A 25,359-nucleotide genomic window follows, 5' to 3' on the forward strand; every position below is an offset into this window, starting at 1 on the left:
CCGTGTGGTTCCCCTGCCGCCGTCGTTTTCTTCACGTAGAAAGTTGGAGGCTGCGATCTTTCGGTTCTGCACATCGCTGGACATCAACGCCGGCTGTGGGGGAGACGATCTTCATCAAGCCGGCGGTGGGGGAGTTACGTACGCCATGACCGTAGATTCATCCTTCCCGTATGTGCATCGGGTTTCCATGGTGCCTAGGGTTTGTGTGTCGGTGTCAGCTATTGCTTAGACCTTGGAGTCGACGGCACAAAGAAAATTTTTACCTGAAAAAATAACCGCTGGATCTACACTTTGGGTTTTACAAACTTAATTTTGCCAAACCATTGAAGGTAACTTTTTTTTTCCCTTCTCATATTAATTTAAGACTTAGCAAACTTTATGTTTTATATTCCCTCGCACCGCGCGAGCCGTCCTGTGCTCCGGTGCCCGGCGCAATGCAGGGGAATACGCGGTCAAGGAGCTCGTCGGGGAGCTTGGAGACGATGGGACATTCGTCGGTGTTCAGAGGCTAGGCTGGTGCTGGTGGTGGAGCTAGTCGGCATTGGTGGCGGCTAAGATGGGGACGGGGATGGCAATGTCGGCGGGGATGCAGGACTCGGCGAACCATGAGAGACCGCGGGGTTGGCACTTGGCAGTGCTCCATCATGGTGATGGTTGTCAGATCGAGCTTGCACTCCTGCTTCCCGTCAGGTTGTCATTGCCTACTACTGATGCTGGTGCTTTGGCCTTTTAGCAAGCGATTGGTTCTGTTTTGCGCGAGAAAACACTAGGCTTTGCTATGTTCTGTTTTGCGTCCGACTTTGTTCGGGTTTGATTGGTTTGGTTATGTCGGCTTCAGGAAATGTGGTTTCTCTTGTGACATGCATTTGCCACTGCTTACGCAATAAAGCTTCGATCTCAAGGATTATATGCTCCGATAGATCGGAGATCGCTTCAGCTTGGAACACATCTGCATTTGTTATCTGTGATATCGGTGGATAGATGTGATCAATCCATTTGTTATCTGTTAATGGCCTATGCTATGAAAAAAAAGGGACATCGCAAAATTGTCACTCAACTGTTGCACAATATTAACCATTCCTTTTTTTCGCGACCGGGCCGTTGTCTTCCCAGTAAACAAGTATAGTAGGAACTTCGGGTAGGAGAAGAGCATGGCCATACCAGAAATGTTACAATATTATCACACCGCAGTTATATGACCTTCAGAACATCACTAAGGACAAGCGCCCACTGTGTCCAATGTGTTCCTCCCTGCGGCTCCCTCCATACTCATAAGGCTATAAAGAAAGTCATTTAGAACAATAACATGATCTTAAAAACCTAAATTTGACTCCTTATTTTTATAAAAGTATTTATCAAAAAGTAATATATGTATAGTTTTATTTTTCAAGACATATCTATTTATATGATTTTTACAATTCCAAATTTAATAATTTAAAAGTTATTCATTATTTATATTCTCATTGTTTGACATAAACTTTATCTAAAATAACTTTCTTTATAAGTACGGAGGCAACACGTTTTAATGGTTTTAATGGTAACGAGCAGAGGGAAGATTTTATTTGCTGTGTCAGAAAGATTCTCAGCACCAGATTAAGTATTGGAACCACTTGCATGAAACAGGGCAAGGTTAAACTGGACACAAATGGCCCTGAGTGAAAATTACATGAGGAACTCAGCTCACCTGTCAGAAGACGGCATATGGATCTCTCAAGGGCCCATCACAGGATAGTTCACTTGTGCTTCCATCTATGAATGTCCCATCGGCAAAAATGACCTGATTTAAGTGGGTTAGTCACTTCAGTAGTTTAGTTTGATAGACCAACAAGCAAAAGTATGCAAGTTTAACAGCGCAGCATGTAAAATTTGGAACATGTGTATATTTCATCAGAAAATAAGTTCATGAAATAAACTGTTTTTACATTGTAACAAAAATATAGCATGAAGTGTAAGAGCGATGTCATGATGGAAGGTACACACATACCTGTGAAGCATAGCCAGGAGTTTCATTTTCACCAGCAGTTGGCTTAATGAAAGATCCTACCGGGCAAGTTTGTTGCACTACTTCACAGAATGCTATGAGTCTTTCCCTGTTGCCAAGCTCCACTGAGATGTGGAATATGAAATTGTAAAGAGGGTTGGCCTTCTGTCTGAGTTTCGATTTCCTAAATAGATTATTGCTTTGGTCTGTATTCTCATGCATGCTATCATCTAAAGTGCCTCACAACTCCAAATGTATTTAGAACTAGTCTGTCCTTAGCCTTGTTTAGCTGAAACAAATTCAACATTAAGGTCATGAAGACTATAATTGTCCAATCAATTATCGTCATTGCAACCTTACTAAATATTGCTTCAAAATACACGTTAGTCACACTGATTATGTCAACATTAATCCCCAAAATTGAATTAGGGGCCGAGATGTTTCACTTATTAGAACAAAGATAAAATGACTTACACAATTTAAAATATAGAGAGTTATATACTTTGAAGCGAATGATACACTTATTATATTACAAGTGACAACCCATATGGCACACACACTTTAAGAGAATCAATCACTAATGATGTTGAAAGATAAGATGCACAATTTTAAAAGATCAGCATCAAAGGAAGAGAGGAGACACGATGAGCAGCAAGCTACGGGGTCGATATATTTAAAACTTCCCTGATACGTTTTGATGTGAAGCAAGTGCGTACAAGCAATAACCAACCATGTGGTCTGACGTTAAGAGAATCAAATCTCTTCGGAAATTGATGAACAATATATGCAAGTACAGCTAACAGTACGTTTTGAAAGATAATAATCTAATTAACATAACATAAGGGACAGAAGAGACATCTGACATGATGAACAGCTTCTATTATTTTTTTATGTAAATAGCTTCTGCTATATATATACTCCATATATGCTATCTTATATATATAGTAAAAACTGCTCGCTTCTCCTCCATGGGAGTCACATCCGCAAGGCAAGAACATCTCCTCGATCAGGGAAGCAATGGCTGCTGTCTTCTCAGTCTTCCTCACTTCCCTCTTCGTCACAGTGCCGTGCGTTATCCGTCTACTGTACTGCCTCCTATGGGTTCCGTGGCGCTTGCAGCGTCGCTTCCGGCTACAGGGCATCAAGGGTCCCCCACGCCGGCTGCTCTCCGGCAACGCGGCCGAGTTCCGCGCAATGCTGGAGGGTGCCCAGTCCTCGCCGCCCCTTGCTTCCTTCCACCACGCTGGCGTCCTCTCCCGTGTCGTGCCGCACTACCACGAGTGGTCGGCGCGGCACGGCCGCCCTTTCGTGTACTGGTTCGGCCCCCGGGCCCGGCTGGTGGTCTCCGACCATGACGTTGTGGCTACTGTGATGACTGATTCCACGGAGGCCTTCGACAAGTCCGGCTTTGGCGGCGGGAACCCGCTCGCACGGCAGCTCTTTGGCCAGGGGCTGCCGGGGCTCTCCGGGGATAAGTGGGCGCGCCACCGCCGTGTGGTTGCGCCGGCGTTCAACATGGAGCGAGTCAAGGTGATCGATCCATCGACCGACCATGCAAGCATTCTGATGATTGGAAATAGTACACATCTTTTGAAATCTGAAATTTCTGTAGGCTTGGATACCAGAGATAGCAGCTATCACCTCATCTATGTTGGACACATGGGAGGTCCAAGGTGAAAGCCGCCATACCGAGTTTGAGGTAGATGTCTACCAAGGGTTCCACACTTTAAGTGCATATGTCATTTCCCATGTGGCGTTTGGAAGTAGCTATGAGGAGGGGAATCGGATTTTTGAGTTGCAACAAGAACAGGGCAAACTTGTTGCTCTTGCAATGAGGACGGTGTATATTCCTGGCTTCAGGTAAGATTTGTCTCATTTCTTCCGAAGGCATAGAGTGGATTTCACAACTCCCTCTTCTAAAATATAAAGTATCAAATCATTCGAAATTTTTCTCAAACTATAGAACATTCTAGCTGAATTAATCCCTCCACAACAATCACATGTCATTAGTATCTACCACTAGATTCAAACTATGGTAAGCACAAATATTTCTCAAAAGATAACAGAGATAACTCATGCTCACCATCTCCTCTCGCACCGTGTCCCCACCATCGCAAGCTTCCTCGTCTCCCTCGGCAAGGGTATGACATGGCGGCAGTGTTTTCAAGACGTCCGATTAATCGCGACTAATCGTCCTGGACGGTTGGAGGTACTCGACCAGGGCCTCCGACTTGGCCAGAACGACCAGAAAACTGGTCGTCCGATTAGTCGTCGTCCAATCGCGATTAATCGTCCGTCCAGGTTGTCTGGCGTCCAGTCAGGAGATGGTCCAGTCAGTAGATGGGCTGCATCTCAGAGTTCGGGCCTAGCTAGCTGCCTTATATTTTGGCCCAAGCCCATTAGGGTTTATGTTGTCTACCCCTCACTCATTTCAGCACAACACATTCATTCCTCTCCTCCCCTCCCGTCCAGCACCAGCAGCCAGGTAAGTGGCCAGCTGAATTATCTAGACTCTAGAGCCTAGAACATGTATATATATTTGGTATAATGTGTATTGTATATAGCTACATAATATATGTGGTATATATCAGTCCCCATATGTGTAGGGGACGACCAGGACGTCTAGGGGACTCGTCCAGGGTCGATTAATCGTCCTGGACGACGACTACTCGTCCTGGACGACCTGGGCGGTCCCCCGGTGTCCAGACACGACCAGCCGTCTTGAAAACATTGCATGGCGGCATGATGGGATGTAGTGTTGTCAGGCATGGGATGCCGGGGGTGAGCACACTGGTGGCTGCAGGCGCGTGGGTGAGATGTGTGTGGCGCGGTGCTAGGGGTTTGCATTAGAATGGTAATACTAGTACAAGTTTAGGAATGTGTCAATTGCATGTAATGGGACTATGATGCAAGAACCGACAAGTTCAAGAAGCACCAATGAAATTCACTATAACATATATATATGAGCGTGTGGCCTCTTTCTCATAGGTTTGTGCCAACAAATAAGAACCGGAGGAGGCAGAGCCTAAACTTGGAACTCCAAAATTTGTTGCGCAAGTTGATCGAGATCAATGGAAGGAAATGTGAGGATGCAAAAAATTTGCTCGGGTTGATGCTGTCAGCTAGCAAAGCACTGAGCAAGTTCAAAATGGACATTGAAGAGATAATTGAAGAGTGCAAGGTATTTTACTTTGGCGGGAAGGAAACAACGGCTCATTTGTTGACATGGGCTACACTTCTGCTTGCATCGAACCGAGAATGGCAAGACAAGGCCCGTGATGAGGTTCATCGGGTGTGTGGTAAATTCGAGCATCCTAATGCAGAAAACCTGAGCAATCTCAAAATTGTGAGTCATATATTCCTTGAATGACTAACATATATACCTCTACGAATATTGTGGCACCCCTTTCTCCTCTTGAGACTTGACTAATGCTCTTATAATGTTGGCATGAGAACAGGTAGATATGGTGTTAAAAGAAACACTCCGATTGTATCCCCCAGTTGTGGCTGTCAACAGGACTGCCACTAGGGACATCAAGCTAGGCAAACTTGACATCCCTGCCGGCACACAGCTTGAATTCCCCATCATCGACATTCACCGTGACACCGGCGTCTGGGGCGCAGATGCTGATGAGTTCAATCCATGGAGGTTTGCTGATGGCCACAGGAGGTACCACCTCGGTGCATACTTACCCTTTGGCATGGGCCCTTCAGTATGTGTTGGTAAGAATCTTTCCATGGTCGAGGCGAAAGTGGCACTGGCAATGATCCTTCAGCGTTTCACGTTTGTTGTCTCGCCATCCTATGTTCATGCACCAATACTCATGATGAACACCCGGCCACAATACGGTGCTCAAATTCTTGCTTGTAAGATTTAGAATTCTATCGTAGCACATGTATAACTCCACTTCGTGCTGATATGGTGCCTGATACTTGTTTCTTGTGTCAAACTAGATTTGAATATAAAGTCGTAAAATAAGCCTCTTGTTTTGTTCCATAATCTATATATACAATACAGTAATTTGCTGGAGGCTTCCTATTCACTTGAGCGTATCTGTCAAATCTACCAATCATTCAACAATGTTTTTCTTTCACAAAATCAGCAAACAGTATTTTCAGCCAACATTGTCCTGGAGACAGATGCTATTATAGGGTTGTTCGTGCTTTAGTTAGGCTTTCCTCGTGCTCGGTGGAATCTGAGCCATTGCTTGATCATCATAATCCAGGTTCTATGTTGCATTTGGCTACAAACATATCCGGCACTATCGCCATGTAATCATCTACCAGCTTCTGCACTACAAGTACATCACCGATCGGAAATGCAAAAGGTGCTGCTCTCAACCAAATGCCTTGTGTCCTTGCGTATTCTAACCAGTAACCACTGTATGGTTACGACGTAACAACTTGACTGAAGCCCTTCTATGCTTGCCACGCTTCATGGGGGATGTTCATTAGGCAGTCTTACTGAACTTTTCCCTTTGACGACACATTCTCCTCCTTATGCCATGCTTCAACTCTTACACAATTTTCATTTAGATTTAGTCATGTAACTGTAACCCACAACTAGGCTAATTCCTCTGTCCTTTCAGCTGATGCATGTGGGATTCAGGAGTGACAAGGGATTCACTCATAGACCTGCAAAGTTATGAATTTTGCAAGGAAATGTTCAAGCAATTCATGGCCAATGCTATGAAAAGAGGAAATTGCAAATTTGCCACTCATTTGTTGCACAATACCAATCATTCCGGTAAACAAGTATATCTAGGAACTTAGGATAGGAAAAGAGCACGTCCATACCAGAAATGTGAGTATTATCACACCACAATGTTATATGACCTTCAGAACATCACTAAGGACAAGCGCCCACTGCGTCCAATGTGTTCCTCCCTGCGCCAGTACATTTCAATGGTGATGAGCAGTGCAAGTATGAGGAAAGATTTTATTTGCTGTCTCATGTCTAAGATTCTAAGCACCAGATTAAGTATTGGAACCACTTGCATGCAACAGGGAAAATAAGAGGTCAAACTCGACACAAATGGCGAGTGAAAATTACATGAGGATCTCAAGCTCTCAGCTCACCTGGCAGAAGACAGCATATGGATCTCTTAAGGGTCCATCACATGATAGTTCACTTGTGCTTCCATCTATGAATGTTCCGTCAGCGAAAATGACCTGATTTAAGTGGGTTAGTCACTATAGTTTTTAGTTTGATAGAAAACAAGCAAAGTATGCAGTTTAACAGTGGAGCATGTAATATTTAGAACATGTGTATATTTCATCAGAAAGTAAGTTCATGAAATAAACTATTTATACATCATAACAAAAACAACAGCATGAAGTGTAAGAATGATGCCATGATGGAAGGTACAAACACACCTCTGAAGCATAGCCAGGGGTTTCCCCAGCAGTTGGTTTGATGAAAGATCCTACTGGACAAGTTTGTTGAACTACTTCACAGAATGCTATGAGTCTTTCCCTGCTGCCAAGCTCCACTGCCTGCAATTTTATTTTTCGAAGTTCTCATCATCTGTTCATTGGCCTTAAAAAAATTTAACACATGCTATAACTAAGATGTGCCGTATGAAATATTGTAAAGAGGGTTGGCCTTCTGTCTGAGATTGGATTTCATAAATAGAATATCCCTTCAGTCTGTATTATCATGTTCTCATCCATTTATCTTTATTTTGCAGTCTGTTTTCCCCTATATCAGCATTGTCAATGCGTTACACATTACAACTGCCTGGTCCTTTTTTTTAAACGAAAAAGGAAGAAAAAACTTCAGACCTACAATGTCATGCTTGTCTTTATATACATGTGCTAGCTAGTTATCTAAGGCAAGATTTAACCTGCACAATGTCATGGCGAGGAACACTCGGAAGTGGTTGAACTCTGTACCCCTTGGCTGACATGACTTCTGCAATTAGCAATCCTCCCTGTGGATCATATTATATCATCAATTGCATGCATTGTATCTCCGACCATTTGCAATTAGCAAACTTACTTTTACTGCTTCTCCAACCGTTTGTGGAGCAAGAAACAAGCCTTGAAACAATGACCGCATAACATGGCCAGGTGTTGATCCAAATTCCACCCCAAGGCCAGGTGCAGATAGACGAGCTGCAGCTGCTTCAACTAAATGTTTCTTCCCAGCAACATAACCACCACAAGGTGCAATAGTTCCACCTGGATTCTTTATCAAACTGCCAGCAATCAAGTCTGCTCCCTGCCATGAAAACACACAATGAAATAGAGAACGTCTTCAAGAGTGTGGTTCTTCACTAGTTTTACAGCTTTTTCATTCTTTGCTCTTTTCATCAATGATGTACAGAACTACAGATGCAATGTCAAGCACACGAGAACAATCTGTAGTTCTTCACTAGTTTTAGAGCTTTTTCATTCCTTGTAAATATTCAGACTTTGCTATCTACTGAATGAAAAGGCAGCGCACCTGCCAGTTCTGTTCAAAAAATAGTGTCGTTGATCATGGACATACCACCATTGCAGGTTCTGATGTCTCAACAAATTCACCATAGCAATTGTCAACCATCACCATGCAGTTTGGATTTTGCATCTGCAATGAGATCAAAACCAGGAAAAAAAAATATCAGCACATAGAAAAGCTGCTATAGATAGAGAACGTTGCTAGTCACATCAAAAACACAACAATCTTGCCTTGATCAAATCTATAGCTCTGTGAATATCTGCTACGCTTAAACTCTTGCGCCACGAATACCCACAAGATCTCTGTATGAAGGCACATCCAGTTTCCGGCCTGATGGAGCAAGCCAGAGCATCCCAATCAAGGCCACCATCTGCTGCAAGCTATAACTGAAACCTCATCAGTAATCATCCACACTTCCACAGGCCACAGCTCCACCACAGCACAAGACGACACACACTAGGCACTACTGGGTTGTGAAGGGAGAAATTGACGCACCGGAACTTCTCGGTACGCCACTCCGAAATCCTTGAGTGACCCTACATTGGCCGACCCCCTGATCCCAATCACCTCCTCTAAGGTGTCGTACGGCGGCCCAGCGACTGCCAGGAGCTGCAGGAACCAACATTCAATCAGTCCAAATGTCAATCAGAAGCAGTGCGGAGACCTGTTCATTCAGCTCGTCCTGTTCGGCTGTTCCCTACCTCATGCCCAGGCCTCAGAAGCGCAAACAGCGCACATGCAATGGCGTGAGTACCGGAAAAGAACTGTCATCAGTGGAGCAATTAGTTGATTCGTCAGAGAGGAGAGGAGCCCAGTTAAGGTGGACCAAAAATAACGAGATTGTGTTGTGTGAGGTGGTCGAACCTGGGGGCGCACAATGGCAGCCTCCGCGCCAACGATGTCGGCGAAGACGGAGTCCAGCGCCTCCCGCCCGCCACCGTCGTCGTGGCCGTACCCCGTCGACCCGCCGAAATGCTGAAACAAACGCACGCAACGCACGTGGGATGACTCCGCGTTCACTTGCGGGACTGAGCTCGGACGCCAAGCAGAGGAGCTGTAGTAGGGGTGGAAACCAAGGGGGAGAGGGGTTACGTGCGGGGCGACGCGCGCTCGGCGGAAGGCGGCGGCGACGCGGGAGGAGTTGAGGGCGATGGCGCGGTCCACGGCGCGGAACTCCGCCTGCAGCGACTCCGCCGCGCGGGACACGTCCGGGTGGAACGCCACGTCGGGCGCCGCCACCGCGACCGCTACCGCGGGACACCGGCCCACGCGCAGGGCTGCCGCGCTCGCGCTTGCGGGGGCGGCTCGTGGCCGCGCCCACGCGACGGGGCTGGAGCAGCAGCTGGCGGTGGCCGTCATCGCCGCGCGGCAGGCAGCAAGCGAGCGAGCGAGCGAACCAACCGCCGGCTGGCACTGGCAGCGCCGCTGGATTTGGCTCGGGCGAGTTTATCCCCGTCGATCGCTTCGCTTTCCTCGTGCAACGGGCTGCCGTTTGAAATGGGCCCAACACTGGACAGGCCCATTTTGACCAACAGCTTGGGCTCGGCCCAGTATCCGTTGCGTGGGCGTGCACGCCGAAGCAGCGGCCGGCCACACGCCCACACCCACTAATGGCAACGCTTGCAGCATCAGGCATCGCGTCCCCGTCCACGTTGCTTGTACCAGGATGCCAAGCAGCGTTGGACACAGGTGGAGAAAACTAAGAAGGAGACGACGCAACTGAAGCACTAGTATTGGAGAAACACGAGCTACAGACACCGCCGTCCGCCGGCCAGTCAGCAAGTGTGGGAGAAGCATGCATTGGAGCTAAGCAAAGCAATGTTAAGCATGGCGAGGAACGGCCCTGAACAAGAAACACGATGCTTGCACGCAAAAGACTAGAGGCCGTCTCACCGTCCGTTGCGTTCCATTCCACCGCCTATATCACCGTCCCAAAACGCCGCGGCATTCAGTCGATCGTCTCAACCAAGCTCCACTCCGGCACTGCGAGCAACGCCGCCATTGTCGTCGTCGTCGTCGATGGCCACCGTCTCGCTCCTGCGAGCCGCGGCGCTCGGTCTGGTGGTTCTGGCGTCGGCGCTGCCGGCGGCGCGGTCATGGAGCAAAGAGGGTCACATGCTCACATGCCAAATCGCACAGGTAAAAACCGGATCGTTTGACGCCCATGTATCATCTCGTGTACGGCGTAGAGAGTTCAGAGGATGGCTTGGCTGATGAAACAGAGGAGGATGTTGGGTTGGGCGCCTTTATTATTACCTTTAATTTGCAGGATCTGCTGGAGCCTGACGCCGCGCACGCCGTGAGGAACCTGCTCCCGGACGACGTGGGCGGCGACCTGTCGGCGCTGTGCGTGTGGCCGGACCAGGTCAGGCACTGGTACAAGTACAAGTGGACAGGCCCGCTGCACTTCATCGACACCCCTGACAAGGCCTGCAGCTTCGACTACTCGAGTAAGCTCTTCAATGGCCGCCTATGGAATGGATTGCTCGATCAGAAAGGTTTATATGGTGTTGTTGGTGAGCAGGGGACTGCCACGGCCCCGACGGCGCCAAGGACATGTGCGTCGCCGGCGCCATCGCCAACTTCACGTCCCAGCTGCTGCACTACAAGCACGGCAGCGCCGACCGGAGATGTAAGGATGCTTAGAAATGGTGCTGGTGGTGTTTGTCAACCAAATGTTTCTGTGTGTTTCTAACCATGCACACTGTCTGTCTTGTTGGAACGCAATGCAGACAACCTGACTGAAGCCCTTCTGTTCCTGTCGCACTTCATGGGAGATGTTCATCAGGTAATCTAACCTGCTTAATTACTTGTTTTCTTCTTCTTTTTATTTATTTATCCCTTCCACGTACGTGTCAGTCGATCTCATACGTTGCCGGTTACCATGAACACTACCGTGTCATGCTTAGCTCATAATATAAAGTGAATGCCATGGCTGATTTCCTGTGTCATTGCATTGCATTGCAGCCAATGCACGTGGGATTCACCAGCGACCAAGGCGGCAATTCCATAGAGCTGCGGTGGTTCCGGCACAAATCCAACCTCCATCACGTAATTAACGACCTCCCCCACGATCCTTGCTTGCATGCATTGCACATGATTCCATCCGTCAGTGTGATTATTAGCCTAATCATCCCGCACTGTTGGGTTAACTAATGTTGTCCGATGGAATTGGTCGTTTTTAGGTGTGGGACAGGGAGATCATACAGACAGCTCTCGCCGATTTCTACGGCAAGGACATGGACGCCTTCCGCAAGCAACTCGAGCACAACCTCACCAAGGCAAGTGATGTGAAAGGAACCCGGGGGAATCCGGGACTATGTATCTAATCCTTCGTTCGTCCAAGCAAAGAAACATGCCATTGTCTCACGACTCTAATTTCTCGACGACGTGTTGTTCGCAGGGTACCTGGTCTGACGATGTGTCGGCTTGGACAGACTGCGAAGACCTCTCGTCTTGCCCAACCAAGTTAGCCATTCTGAAACTATGGATTATATATTCCTTAGTTAACTCTTTTGGATTATGGCTAATAAACAGACATTTAATTTACTAACTTTGTGATGCGATGCGACGCGATGTAATAATGCAATGCAACAGGTACGCGACCGAGAGCATAGAGCTGGCGTGCAAGTGGGCGTACAGCGGCGTCCGTGAAGGGGAAACACTGTCCGGTAAGTTAGTTAATTTGGGCACACAGACGACCACCGTGTCAACTAGAGCTGCTGAGTGGATAGATAATCCATTTTGTCGCCTCGATCGCCTGCAGACGACTACTTCGACTCGAGGCTCCCGATCGTGTCGCGGCGGATCGCGCAGGGCGGGGTGCGGCTGGCCATGTTCCTCAACAGGATCTTCGGCGCGCACAACCGCGACGTGCCGCCGGCCGCCGCCGCCGCGTCTTGATGGACCCGGCCGGACCCGATCGCGCGCGCGCGACGCGACGCGACGCGGCTACTTTGTAACCTTAATTAACCTGATGGACTCCTGCTGCGTCAGTCTAATCCATGTTAACCACGTACGTCGTGTCTTGGTTACCTAGCTGCTGTCATATGATTATTGATTCAAGTCTGATCTCAAGAAATTGCACGTGGACGTGGACAGCAGCTTGTGCAGTGCAGATATTTTTTTTAAAAAAAAAACTGACTCCTGCGTCTAATCTCTGCATCTTTCTATATACAAGATGGTGTTTAACAGTTTAAATTCAGATGCTAAAGTTTAGCTGTGTCCCATGAGAATATCATATTCAGTGTTAGTACCCCATTATCAAGTTATGGACTAATTAGGCTTTAAAAAGCCTAAATAAACCTATATACACAAATAATAGTATACTCCCTCCCTATGGATTTAGAAGTCTCTTAGAGCATCTCCAACAGTTATGCAATTGGACTATGCATTCTAGAAATTTGCCAAAAACCTTAAAAATTGCTCTCCAACCGTTATGCATTTTGGCAAACTTGGTATTTGATGGACCAAACTTGGCATTTTTGCATAGGCACAATGGCTTGGCATTTTTGATATTCCGAGTTTTCTGGACTCCTTGCCGTGCGCGACCTTCCCACGCGCTGCGGTAGTTTCCCGCGAGGACTCCTCCTCCCCGCACGAACTCTTCTTTCCCGCGCGACGTGAACTCTGCGACCTACGACTTCATGAACTACTGGCGCGCGACGGAACTCTGGCGAACTGCGACTTCGTGGACTGGCGGACCGGGAGGCCGTGATTCACAGAAACAACGGTGACTTGCGACTTCGTGGACTGGCGACGACGGACGACGGAAATTTCCACGCAGAGGAAAAATATCGCGCGAAGCACGCCAAACAAAAAAAGATCCCAGACAAAAATAGTTGGGTCCACTATTTTTGGGAAATGCCAAGTCAAAAATGCCAAACACTTGGAGATTGACTTATTTTTCTTTTGGCAAAACGTTTAGGGACTTGGCAAATTCCAACAAATGGCAAATTCCAATTGCATAACTGTTGGAGATGCTCTACGATTTGCACGTGGGCGGGGTGGGATATAAGAAAGGAGAGGGGCGCCCACGCCATGGAGCTCTCTGACCCCATATTTCCTCCTTGTCCAAGAAAAGGAGCCTCGTATTTCAAGACGCATCTCTATATCCGGAGACGAGAGAGCGAGCACCGAGCCGGCGGTAGCGTAGGGTAGAGTAAGGGGGCGTGCGCTTGTTGCTGGTGCAGCCGCCGCTGGTGTCGGTTCTGCATGGCGGCGGTGGAGAAAGAGGATCCGGAGCAGGTTGGCGCTGCGCAGATTCTCGTCAACCTCCGGTACATGAAGCTCTGGAGATGGTCAGAGTGGGTCCCAATGCAGCCGTCGGGTGAGGCCTCCTCTTTGCTCGGGACTGCGGCGAAGGTGATGCCGCCGTCGGGTGAGGCATGCTCTTCGCCTGGGACTGTGGCGGCAGGGGTGCCGCTCCGGAGGCGGCTGTCGGAGCGGGTCTCGATGCACTCGGGTGAGGCCTCTTTCTCTTTGGGCGGGACTGTGGCGGCGGGGTGTCGGAGCGGTGGCCAAAGGCTAAGAGATCGGGGTTGCGTGGCGAGACATCCAAGGAGCTGCCGAAGCAGGGCCATGCCGCCGTCGCTGTCAAGGGATCCAGCGCGCCGCAATCCACTGAGCAGGAAAGGTGCGCCGAGATGCCAGCGGCATCGGCGGCCGGTGCTGGCCACGCTCTGCTACACCGCAGTGCCCAGGTCTGGGCCCAACCCATCGACCAGCGCCGCGCCAGCTAAGGAGCCCGTGATGACGTTGAGCCCAAATTCCTCGCTAGACCTGAACTATGGCGCCGATGGGTCTAGGCGTGCCGTCGAGCGCAGACGACGCCGCGCCGGCGCCGGCGTGGCCACAGGCGAAGCGGAAGGGCACCGGTGCCCGGGGATCTGTCAGCGACGACGGCCCCGACCAGGGGTGCAGCTCGCCGGCGTAGCGTGGGCCGGTGGCCCAAGAGGAGAAGCCGATGTCGATCTCGGTTGAACCAAATGCACAAAGCGAAACACGTGCGTCCAACGGCAACGGCGCACCACTCCCATTCTCATTCGACCTCAACCTATTTCCGTGTGCACTGGACGAGGACGCCATCTGATTTCGGGTTTAGTTTTGCTGGCAGCAAGTCATTAGAATCTGCGTTTGTAGGTATCTTGTGATATAGGGCTTTTTTTACTTCACGAAAAGAATTTTTTTGGCACTATAGCATATCTATAACAAAGTTTTTGGTACTATAGCACATTTGTAACTAAAGCGATTAGCAGGGATGAAGCCAGTGCACCCTTCTAATTTTAGACATAGAAGTGGAAAGTAGGATGGGCTAAGACATTTATTTTTTAATATATTTTATGAATTTTATTTTATCGAGAGCAAAGTTGATGTAACACTTTTGTTCAGCCTCTCTCTAATTTTTTTCTAGCTTCGTCCCTCGCAATATATACTAATTAGGCTTGAAAGATTTATCTCGCAAAACATATGCAAATTGTGTAATTAGTTATTTTTAATCTATATTTAATATTTCATGTATGTGTCTAAATATTCAATGTAATGGAGCGAAAAAAGATTTAGATGAGAAGTAAATATGATCATAATACTATGGTAGTATCTGACTTCTATCGAGTTTTAGAAGTTATATGTTTTATATAACATTTGAAATATGTTGCAAAGATAAGTTTACAGAATTGATTCACAATTAATTTATTCCACTTTTTAATACATTTATAAGTGTAATTCTAGGCATTCGATGCCCCAAGGAAAACTTTTTCTAGGACAGATTTCTAATTTATTTCTTTCCTCAGATGACTCGGGGGTTTGAGGACTGTTTGGCAAAATTCGTTCTCAAATCTTATTATTTGTTAACTTCCAAAATAATATGAGAAGGAAAAAAATCTCATCTCTAACAGTTTGGCAAAATTTGTTCCAAAAAAAAATCTCATCTCTAACAGTTTGGCAAAATTTGTTCCAAAAACCTAAAAATCCGCTAACAAAACGAAGAGCTCTACTAAGCGAACGAAGAACACCACTAAGTACGAGGAGAAAAACTATTTAATGTGCATTATAGTCTCATAAAACATATATTGGGACTAGCTAGAGACAATAGAGCTGGGCTTCTTTGCTGAGTCCACTTTTGTGGTGCTGTCCGGGCCCATAAATTGGTGCGATGTTACAGGCCCACTAGGCTTCCTTTTTATATTATCCGACGGTGGCACCGTAGCGGTATATACCACGGAAGCGTAGAGCGCACCAGGCGCCAAAAGGCCGGCATCCTCCACCACCGCACCCTCCTCACCCGAGTCTCGTCGTGCGCTTGTCTCTTTCCACCGCCCCAACGAAATGCGGAGGTCGTCTCCTCCATCCCCTCCCCCTTATCATCGCCCACGTACACACCCATTTCCTCGCAACTGGGCTCCCCCGCCTCCACGACACTGCCTCCGCCTCCGCCTCCGCCTCGCCAAGTCCGCCGCCTGGACTAAATTGCCCGCACGCCCCTTAGCCCACCGCCTGGACTCGTCTCGCCCGCGGCCGATTTCCTGCATCCGCTCGCCGCGGCCGCAATCCAGAGGCCGGAGGAGACTGCGCTCAGTCGAGCACTACCTGGGGCCCAGCATCCTCGCGACCATCTCCGGCACGGCGTCCGCCCTCTGCAGCCCCGGTGTCCCTGCGACCGTCGCTGCTGCCACTGGCCACTTTGCCCGGCGACGAGCACCACCAGAACACTAGGTATTTCCGTATTGGGAATGGGGCGTCTAGCGCCTTGCATGGGTGACCCACTGACACTTTTCATTTAGTAACAGGCTGTGGAAATGGGGAATTTCTTAGGGCTCTGCTCTGAAGGCATCGGTAATTTGTAATTGGTCTAGGACGGGTATGGAGCAGGCTGCGATTGTTGGGCGCAATGGTCTGATAGAAACTGTGGCGTAGGGACTGGACGAGATAGTGTAGAACCTAGAGGGGCGATGCTGCTTGTTTAATCTGAGGTGGTGGTGCTATAAAGTTATCTAGAACTTGCTCGTGATCATGCTAAATTTTTTTCTTCTGTGCCTCGTTAATTAATCCATCAATTGTTCTCAGCATAGAGTGGCTTCGTTAGTATTTAGCAACCTGGATCAGTTTACTCACGATACTCTGAAGGACTTCATGAACTGTGGGTCTAATGGCTCCTCTTGAATTTGCAGTAGTCTGCCTGTGCTTATTGGTTGAAGCGGAGCTGACCACACTTCATCAACAGTTGCTTCAACATGGACACTGGCTGCCTCTCATCTATGAACATTACTGGAGCTAGCCAAGCAAGACCTTTTGCGGGACAACTTCCTCAGAGATGTTTTGCGACTACTCACCATTCGAGCTTTTCCGTGAGAAATCTTATCTTAAGGAATAAAGGAAGGAGATCACACCGTAGACATGCTGCCTTGCAGGTTAATCCTTTTGTTTTTCACTTTTTCCATGCTTTCACTGTGTTTCTTGTGAAACCATAATTGATTGCCTTTTCTGCAGGTTGTCTGCAAGGATTTTCCAAGACCTCCACTAGAAAGCACAATAAACTATTTGGAAGCTGGGCAGCTCTCTTCGTTTTTTAGAAACAGCGAACGCCCCAGTAAACCGTTGCAGGTCGTGATTGCTGGTGCAGGTCTGACGAAATTCATGATTAATGTTTTCACAAATGTTATTTTCCTTTGTAAGTTGGGGAATTTCGAGGGAACCACTAATTGGGTATTAGCTTTATTAATTTGTAATGTTACTTTTGCAGGATTGGCTGGTCTATCAACGGCGAAGTATCTGGCAGATGCTGGCCATAAACCCATATTGCTTGAGGCAAGAGATGTTTTGGGCGGAAAGGTCTGATAGATACTTGCATGACTGTTTGCCACTCTCTGAATTGCTCTCATTTACTGTTTTCATCATTTGTTCCTTTATGATTCTTTTTGTATGCATTGATAGGTAGCTGCTTGGAAGGATGAAGATGGGGATTGGTACGAGACTGGGCTTCATATCTTTTGTAAGTTACAGTTCTGGTCCTCAAGGTTCTCTTCATGATATTTAATGTTCTTGATTATTTCTATTAGAAAAAATACAGTTAGTATGATGGTTTCTACACATATTAACAACCTGTTACTTGTTCAAAAAAAAAAACTGTTGAGGCACACCATCACACAAACTCCTAAAGCACTTTTCTTGTATCATGCTTTTTGATTTTCCTAATGCGCAGGAGTTTCTTTCAAGAATAATCTGTAAATATCTGTGCAAAATCATTATTGTGAAACGGACTTTGTTAAGTTACTAGTAGTGACAAAATAGCCTGAAAGTTTGCAGACTACTAAAACATACAGCAGCACATGTTTCAATGTCACATAAACCATGTTAACCCATGGGCAATCGTATCCATAATGCCATAGTCAAATATATGTTCTTCGGTCCACATGAGCAGTTGAGCATTGGATTGCTACTATTCCCTTCCTAGCGTAAATGACACTTTATTGTGTACGTGTATGTAACCATGTATTTTGGATTTTTGGTTTCAGTTGGAGCTTATCCCAACATACAGAATCTGTTTGGTGAGCTTGGAATTGAGGATCGTTTGCAGTGGAAAGAACACTCCATGATATTTGCCATGCCAAACAAGCCAGGAGAATTCAGCCGGTTTGATTTCCCAGAAACTTTGCCAGCACCTGTAAACGGTAAGATTATAAACAATTTGGAGTTAGCGCAACAGGTTCTCTCATTTTGCTAAAATATGGACATTATTAGGGGGTTTATTAGTGGCAATAATAACACTACACCATTACCGTTGAGCTTAACTCTGCTAATTGATGTCATACTATGATTCACTATTGTGCTTTTAACAGGAATATGGGCCATACTGAGAAACAATGAAATGCTTACCTGGCCAGAGAAGGTGAAGTTTGCAATTGGACTTCTGCCAGCAATGGTGGGTGGTCAACCTTATGTTGAAGCTCAAGATGGCTTAACCGTTTCAGAATGGATGAAAAAGCAGGTACGAGTTAAATGTGTTGATTAGACTAGTCTCTGTGTAGAAAACAGTTTGCCATCTCATCAATATTAGAGAGCTTGTAGTTTGCCAGTAATTTTCCTTTCTTGTAATATCTTCTGGAAGGAGCATAGTTAGATCCATAAACGGAAATGCTTCATATGCTCAAGTTCTTATCTTATGTTTTGTTGTAAACCCCTTTCTGTGCAAAGTTAGGCTGAGCAATGATTTTTTTGGGTGCTACCTGATATACACATACAGTGTTCTTCAGATTGGGTTTTACTTTTGCCATTTGGACTACGGATGGACGGATGGTAATATATCCTTCTATTGTTTATGGTCTCATGTGGTGCCTGATACAATTATTTGATCAGCACAGGGTGTTCCTGATCGGGTGAACGATGAGGTTTTTATTGCAATGTCCAAGGCACTCAATTTCATAAATCCTGATGAGTTATCCATGCAGTGCATTTTGATTGCTTTGAACAGATTTCTTCAGGTATAGCTGCTGTTGCTTTATTTAATTGTGCACTATATTAATTGCCTGTTCTGTTTGGAGAAATAGCCTACATATATCGATTCTTAATTCTTGTCTATATTCTTATTTTTACTTGAGAAGAAAATGCTAATATGTACTTGCAACGTTAATATACCTTTGAAAAGATTACTTTGTGTAAATGCGCAGGAGAAGCATGGTTCCAAAATGGCATTCTTGGATGGTAATCCACCTGAAAGGCTATGCATGCCTATTGTTGATCACATTCGGTCTAGGGGTGGAGAGGTCCGCTTGAATTCTCGTATTAAGAAGATAGAGCTGAATCCTGATGGAACTGTAAAACACTTCGCACTTAGCGATGGAACTCAAATAACTGGAGATGCTTATGTTTGTGCAGCACCAGGTGTGATTTGTTTCAATAAAGAATAAACCTTGTTTCCTGTGCAGCTATTCAATTTAACTGACTAGTCTTTGTATTTAGTTGATATCTTCAAGCTTCTTGTACCTCAAGAGTGGAGTGAAATTACTTACTTCAAGAAGCTGGAGAAGTTGGTGGGAGTTCCTGTTATCAATGTTCATATATGGTTAGTTGTTTGAAGTATTTGGTTCTGAATTGGAAATGACTTGAGTCCTTTGTCTGGTTATGCTTGTTCCTCAAGACATTCCTGAAGCTTCGCTGAGAATTTCTGTTGTTTTGAATACCTCAGGTTTGACAGAAAGCTGAAAAACACATATGACCATCTTCTTTTCAGCAGGTATCTCTCCTAGCTGTAGTTCATGCATTTTTTGTGCAGTAAATCTTTATTATGATTATTTATCAAGATATTTTATGTGCTATTCTGGTTGCCCTGTCATTCATGTTTGAATGTCCATGTTCGGTATTAAATACTGTATGCCTTGTTTGTTTTCTTTTCAGGAGTTCACTTTTAAGTGTCTATGCAGACATGTCAGTAACCTGCAAGGTACTAACTTGAGGAGCTTATCATCATTCCATAATTGCTAGCATACTATATCTTCATTGTATCTAGGGCCTCAGGGACCTTCACATGTGTCATACAATATCCACCTGAATTTTACTTTATTAACTATATGTGATTTAGAAGGAATTCATTATTAAGTGGAAATATAAATATCTTGTGTGTTATGAATTTTAGTCATGTGCGCACATATATGTATTAAGTGTAGGACTTCAATCATTGGTGAACATGTCTGTAAGAATCACGATATGTTTGGTAGCAAATGACATGGGCGCACAGCCGCACACTCACCTGTTTCTTTCCTTCTGTTTTTCTAATTCTTTACAGGAATACTATGATCCAAACCGTTCAATGCTGGAGTTGGTCTTTGCTCCTGCAGATGAATGGATTGGTCGAAGTGACACTGAAATCATTGATGCAACTATGGAAGAGCTAGCCAAGTTATTTCCTGATGAAATTGCTGCCGACCAGAGTAAAGCAAAGATTCTTAAGTATCATATTGTGAAGACACCGAGGTGAGGATACTTGCCAAAGACCCTTCCTGATAGATAGTCATAAGTAGCTCAAGCTCTGATAGTTTTATGTGTTGTTTCCTTATGTTCGTATTATGGCTTGCTTTGACAGATCGGTTTACAAAACTGTTCCAAACTGTGAACCTTGCCGACCTCTCCAAAGGTCACCGATTGAGGGTTTCTATCTGGCTGGTGATTACACAAAGCAGAAATACTTGGCTTCCATGGAAGGTGCAGTTTTATCCGGGAAGCTTTGCGCCCAGTCTATAGTGCAGGTAAATACTCACCATGGTACTGGTTGTACATAAAGGCACCAGATTGCTATGTTGTGTTGTTGAATTTATTTCAGTATGATACATGTTTTGCGTCTAATGAATTAACATTTACTGCTTTCAGGATTATAGCAGGCTTGCTCTCAGGAGCCAGAAAAGCCTACAATCCGAAGAAGTTCCCGTCCCATCTTAGTTTTAGTTAGTTTAGCTATCGTCATCCCCACTGGGTGCCATCTTATCGCCTATTTCATGGGAACCCACCAAATGGTCATGTTGGCGACACCTGTTATGGTCCTTTGACAATTCTTTAGAGTTGAATTGTGACTGTAGTTGATATCATATTCAGAAAAAGCGATATATATGTAAAAAGGACCTGCATAGCAATTGTTAGACCTTTGGGAAAGCAAAAGGCGATAAAGAGATCTTAGAGAGATACTTGTGTTGTAGCCCTTTCAGGTGGTGGTTCCTATCAATCGGTTAATTCATCCCACCACACAGGAAGATTTGTCCATTCTGCTTGAGGTAAGCTTAGCAAACCTTTGGTGGCCCCTGCTCCCTGAACTTTATCAGGAGAGCTGCTGTAGCAGTCACTGGCCACATTTCTCTTGTCTGTTTGTACTGGACTATTATATAGGAGTGTTTATGAGTATCTGGCAACTTGCATCCAGCAATGGCTGGATGTGTGCCTCTGATGTTACATCTACCTGAATGAAGTAGTGTAACTGGACCAAGAAAGCATCAGAACAATAATACCTTTTCTTGTTAGATTTGTATTGCCAAAGAATTATTTGTTGACTGTTTAGGATATACTCCTAGTCTGTAGTGCGCATACAAGACGACGACGATGTGCAAAAAGCTCAAGCCCCTGCTGGCTCGGCAGAGGAGCGGGTGGAAAATACTCGTACCCAGGAAAGGGAAAGCGAGCCCATATGCTACTTCCATGGGCCGAGCAGCAGCCCACGATTTTGATGAGAGAAACATGATGGTGAAATTTATTTAACATCTTGACAATAAAATGGACAGTGTTTTTTTAACGAATAGGAGGGGTTTTAGATCCTTACTGAAAACAATGAATATTGTTGACAACACAAGATCCCTTCTAAATCCTCGCAATTCCCTGCTGAGCACATGGTTATCATCATCTGCACCATGTGTTCTAGCCTTGCTCAAGTCCATCTTAGATCATCACATTTACCCATCAGGCTAATATATAGGTTTCTGCTCAATTGACCAATTTTAGACTTCATAAGACTGACCATGTAACCACTGATCCGGCCTACCTTTATGGATCGAATAATCAACCAACTATCAAATGATGAGTTTACCCGGCCCTTTCCTCCCGTTCCTTTTTTTTTTGAAAGGCCTTTCGGCGAAACTTTATTGATTTAGTAAGGTAGTTGCATCGTTTACAAGTAGTTGGATGATAGAACTAGGAGGATCATCAATCCAAACAAAAGAGCTCTTATCTACCAAAGCTAACCTTGCTAATTCATGCGTCGAGGCCTAAATTAAACGAGACACAGTGGAGTGTGTGGCCCAATTAGTCAGCAACTGGGATCCATCCGCTCGCTTCCCGGCCCGTCGCGCACGTACGTCCTGAACGACTGGATCCTCAGGTGATCCGGTACGTGCGTGCGTTGCGAGTTGCGACGTCCTCCCAGCTCCCGCCCGCCCGAGTCACGTGGCGCCGGACCCGGACGCGCGCGGCCGCCGATACTCGCCGGCCGGCCGGCCGGCCGACGGACCGAGACCACACGATAGGTTTGTCCTAGTACACTCACAGTTCTCGCGGGTTCTCGCTGTGCCCGGCCCAGCCGCACATTGGGCGCGCCGCGTGATTTGATCCATCGATTCTTGCGCAGTTGCGGTTCCCGGATCGTCCGCGGGAAGAACCGGACGCCTAGTTCATGGCGGCGGCGACCAGGGTGATCGGATCCAAGCCATCGGACTGCTTCCAGTTCCAAGACCCTAGCACCTGGTACGTCCTACATTTCCTATCCCCAGCCGGCCATGGCCACTATCCCATCAGCATGCAGATCGATTGCGGATTTGTTTTGTTTCTAGTTGCAGCGCCGCCATAGTTACAGTTTCTTAATTGCTCCGTTGTCTTCAGGCTATAATCTGATCAAAGTTTCCATGCATCTAGGATCGATGATCAGTAGTGGTAGTAGTCGTTAATTATCGATCCTAATTCCATAACCAATTTGTATCATAAATAGATCCGGTTTCGTTCCTGTTTTCAGGGTTTTTTCTTCATGTTCAGATAACACGGTTTTTTGTTTTCTGAAAACCTTAGTGCAGACAACAACAACAACAAAAATTAACCACTGATCTTTGGTATCTCCCCTGTACATCTTGGCGCTCTTGCAGGACTTGCATAACGGAGCTTGCAAGCGATGTGGTCGTCCAAGTAGGAGACACGTCCTTCCACCTGCACAAGGTATTTGCTTTCCGAGATTAATCCCAGTGTTCATCACATTCTCATTTCTCAACGCTAGAAATGCCGATGCCCACACATTTGCCCCACCGAATGAATTAAAGTTCCAGTACATGAATCTATGCATCTATGCTTTTAGACTGTCAGATAACTTGTAAGTTTCGAATATGCACTTTTTTCATGACAACGTGCAACTAAATGCCATGTGCATCATTTCTCCTTGTTCAGACTCAGTTGATCAGCCATAGCGGCACGCTGAAGAAGCTTGTGAACGAGTCCACCGGCGACGACGACAGCAAACCGTGCACCGTGCGTCTGGACGACGTCCCCGGCGGGGCGGAGGCGTTCCTGCTGGCGGTCAGGTTCTGCTACGACGTCGAGACGGAGCTGAACGCGGGCAACGTCGTGCCGCTGCGGTGCGCGGCGGAGCACCTCGCCATGACCGAGGACTACGGCGAAGGGAACCTGGTGCAGCAGGCGGAGTCGTTCCTGTCCGAGATGCTGGCCGGCTGGGACGACACGGTGCGCGCGCTGAACGCGTGCGATGACGCCGTGCTCCCTGCCGCCGAGGACCTGCTCATCGTGCCTCGGTGCATCGACTCGCTGGCGGACAAGGCCTGCGCCGACCCGACGCTCACCGGATGGCCGATGCTGCAGTATTTCACGGCGAAGAGCCTGGAGGAGACGGCGATATGGGACGGCATCGGCGCCGCCGGGAGGCCGCCGTCGCCGGGCCCGGACTGGTGGTACGAGCAGGCGTCCTCGTTCGGCCTTCCCGTCTACAAGCGGCTCATCGCGGCGGTGCGGTCAAGGGGCATGAGCCCCGAGAACGTCGCCGGCTCGCTGATGCACTACGCCAGGCGCCACCTCTCCGGGGTCAGGCGGCGAGGAGACAACAGCGACGGCAGCAGCCGCGGCAGAGCCGGAGCGTCGGGGACCGCGGCCGTGTTCTCGGCCGGCGATCAGAGGACCCTCCTGGAGGAGATTGTCGCGCTGCTCCCTGTCGAGAAGAGCGTCACCCCGACGCGGTTCCTGCTCGGTCTGCTCCGCGTCGCGACGGTCCTGCACGCCGCCGCGGCGTGCCGGGACGCGCTGGAGAGGAGGGCTGGCAACCAGCTCGAGGAGGCCGCGCTGGAGGACCTGCTGATACCCAACACCGGATACTCAGCGGAGACGCTGTACGACGTGGACAGCGTGCAGCGGATGCTGGAGCAGTTCATGGTGACGACCCCGCCTGCGTTCGCCGCGTCGCCGGAGACCACGGACGAGGGACAGCTGGTCGACGCTCCGCCGGCCGAGCTCAGGCCTGTCTGCTCGGTGGCCAAGCTAGTCGACGGGTACCTCGCGGAGGTCGGGACGGACGCCAACCTCAAGCCCTCCAAGTTCCAGACCATCGCCGCGCTCGTCCCAGACTACGCCCGGGCAATCGACGACGGCCTCTACCGCGCCATTGACATCTACCTCAAGGTGATCGATCTGCCTGCTGCACCTGAGCCTTGAATGAATCGACTGAATATAATGATCGTGTGAATATGTGATTAACTGACGATACGTGTGTGTGCGTGGCGCGATATGATGCAGGCACACCCGTGGCTGACGGACTCGGAGCGGGAGCAGCTGTGCCGGCTGATGAACTGCCAGAAGCTGTCGCTGGAGGCGTGCACGCACGCGGCGCAGAACGAGCGGCTGCCGCTGCGGGTAGTAGTGCAGGTGCTCTTCTTCGAGCAGCTGCGGCTGCGCACCACGGTGTCCGGGTGGTTCTTCGCGTCGGACAACGCCGACCAGGGCTCCAGCTCCGACAACTGCGTGCTGCAACGGAGGAGGTCCGACAACGACCTGGACTTCGTCGCGGCCGGGTCACTGTCCGAGGTGACGACGGAAGAGGACGGCTTCGCGGCGGCCAGGCACGACGAGCCGTCGTCGCCTGCGATGAGCGTGGCGGAGATCCACCGCCCGGGGAAGGGGAAGCCTAAGACTAAGAGCGCCCTGAGCCGGCTGTTAGGGAGGCTCGGGCTCTGCGGGAGGTCGTCGTCGTCGCGGCAGCAGCTGCAGCCGCCGCCGCTGCCGGGCGCCAGCGGCAAGAGGCGCAAGTCCTTCGATTTCGGGTGTTAATAAGTTGATAAGGGAAGGTTTAGGCGTGCGTTAATTAATTTGTTTGAGATGTAGCAGTACTATCTGATGATGATATTACTCATAGGTACAAAGCTCATTGGTTCATTCTTTTCAGATTGTTTTGATGGAACGCAAGTTTTTTATTTAGAAC

General features: G+C 47.7%; 5 protein-coding genes across 6 annotated transcripts; 4 read left to right on the top strand and 1 right to left on the bottom strand.

Annotated features, from left to right (window-relative positions):
* Positions 2,914 to 6,011, top strand: LOC110436664 (cytochrome P450 734A1-like). The gene is made up of 4 exons (XM_021464115.1): positions 2,914 to 3,511; positions 3,594 to 3,841; positions 4,970 to 5,327; positions 5,440 to 6,011. The coding sequence occupies exons 1-4, from the start codon at positions 2,999 to 3,001 to the stop codon at positions 5,857 to 5,859; spliced, it is 1,539 nt and encodes a 512-aa protein (XP_021319790.1). The 5' UTR covers positions 2,914 to 2,998; the 3' UTR covers positions 5,860 to 6,011.
* LOC8079544 (uncharacterized protein YnbB) lies at positions 6,050 to 9,838 on the bottom strand. Its single transcript, XM_002448562.2, has 12 exons — positions 9,516 to 9,838; positions 9,288 to 9,398; positions 9,125 to 9,187; positions 8,919 to 9,032; positions 8,654 to 8,803; positions 8,475 to 8,552; positions 7,983 to 8,204; positions 7,828 to 7,914; positions 7,358 to 7,477; positions 7,061 to 7,153; positions 6,779 to 6,868; positions 6,050 to 6,616 (listed from the first exon to the last, which is right to left on the bottom strand). Exons 1-11 carry the CDS (start codon positions 9,780 to 9,782, stop codon positions 6,809 to 6,811), a joined length of 1,365 nt encoding a protein of 454 aa, XP_002448607.2. The 5' UTR covers positions 9,783 to 9,838; the 3' UTR covers positions 6,050 to 6,616; positions 6,779 to 6,808.
* LOC8079545 (endonuclease 1) lies at positions 10,230 to 12,579 on the top strand. The gene is made up of 9 exons (XM_002447136.2): positions 10,230 to 10,562; positions 10,693 to 10,873; positions 10,948 to 11,055; positions 11,156 to 11,211; positions 11,391 to 11,474; positions 11,609 to 11,704; positions 11,827 to 11,891; positions 12,021 to 12,094; positions 12,190 to 12,579. The coding sequence occupies exons 1-9, from the start codon at positions 10,443 to 10,445 to the stop codon at positions 12,324 to 12,326; spliced, it is 921 nt and encodes a 306-aa protein (XP_002447181.1). The 5' UTR covers positions 10,230 to 10,442; the 3' UTR covers positions 12,327 to 12,579.
* Positions 15,735 to 21,424, top strand: LOC110436156 (phytoene dehydrogenase, chloroplastic/chromoplastic). 2 transcript variants are annotated; one of them, XM_021462447.1, is made up of 15 exons: positions 15,735 to 16,136; positions 16,592 to 16,831; positions 16,911 to 17,043; positions 17,164 to 17,252; positions 17,355 to 17,412; positions 17,936 to 18,091; positions 18,260 to 18,408; positions 18,782 to 18,901; positions 19,088 to 19,301; positions 19,380 to 19,482; positions 19,606 to 19,653; positions 19,815 to 19,860; positions 20,203 to 20,390; positions 20,500 to 20,662; positions 20,784 to 21,424. In XM_021462447.1, the coding sequence occupies exons 2-15, from the start codon at positions 16,655 to 16,657 to the stop codon at positions 20,850 to 20,852; spliced, it is 1,713 nt and encodes a 570-aa protein (XP_021318122.1). In that variant the 5' UTR covers positions 15,735 to 16,136; positions 16,592 to 16,654; the 3' UTR covers positions 20,853 to 21,424. The 2 variants fall into 2 exon arrangements, with proteins under 2 accessions (XP_021318122.1, XP_021318123.1); XM_021462448.1 differs by having other exon boundaries at positions 16,595 to 16,831.
* LOC8068445 (BTB/POZ domain-containing protein At5g03250) lies at positions 21,452 to 25,316 on the top strand. The gene is made up of 5 exons (XM_002447137.2): positions 21,452 to 22,420; positions 22,522 to 22,637; positions 23,030 to 23,099; positions 23,325 to 24,563; positions 24,678 to 25,316. Exons 2-5 carry the CDS (start codon positions 22,567 to 22,569, stop codon positions 25,206 to 25,208), a joined length of 1,911 nt encoding a protein of 636 aa, XP_002447182.1. The 5' UTR covers positions 21,452 to 22,420; positions 22,522 to 22,566; the 3' UTR covers positions 25,209 to 25,316.

Source organism: Sorghum bicolor, chromosome 6 (assembly GCF_000003195.3).
Source record: "Sorghum bicolor cultivar BTx623 chromosome 6, Sorghum_bicolor_NCBIv3, whole genome shotgun sequence".
NCBI lineage: Eukaryota > Viridiplantae > Streptophyta > Magnoliopsida > Poales > Poaceae > Sorghum > Sorghum bicolor.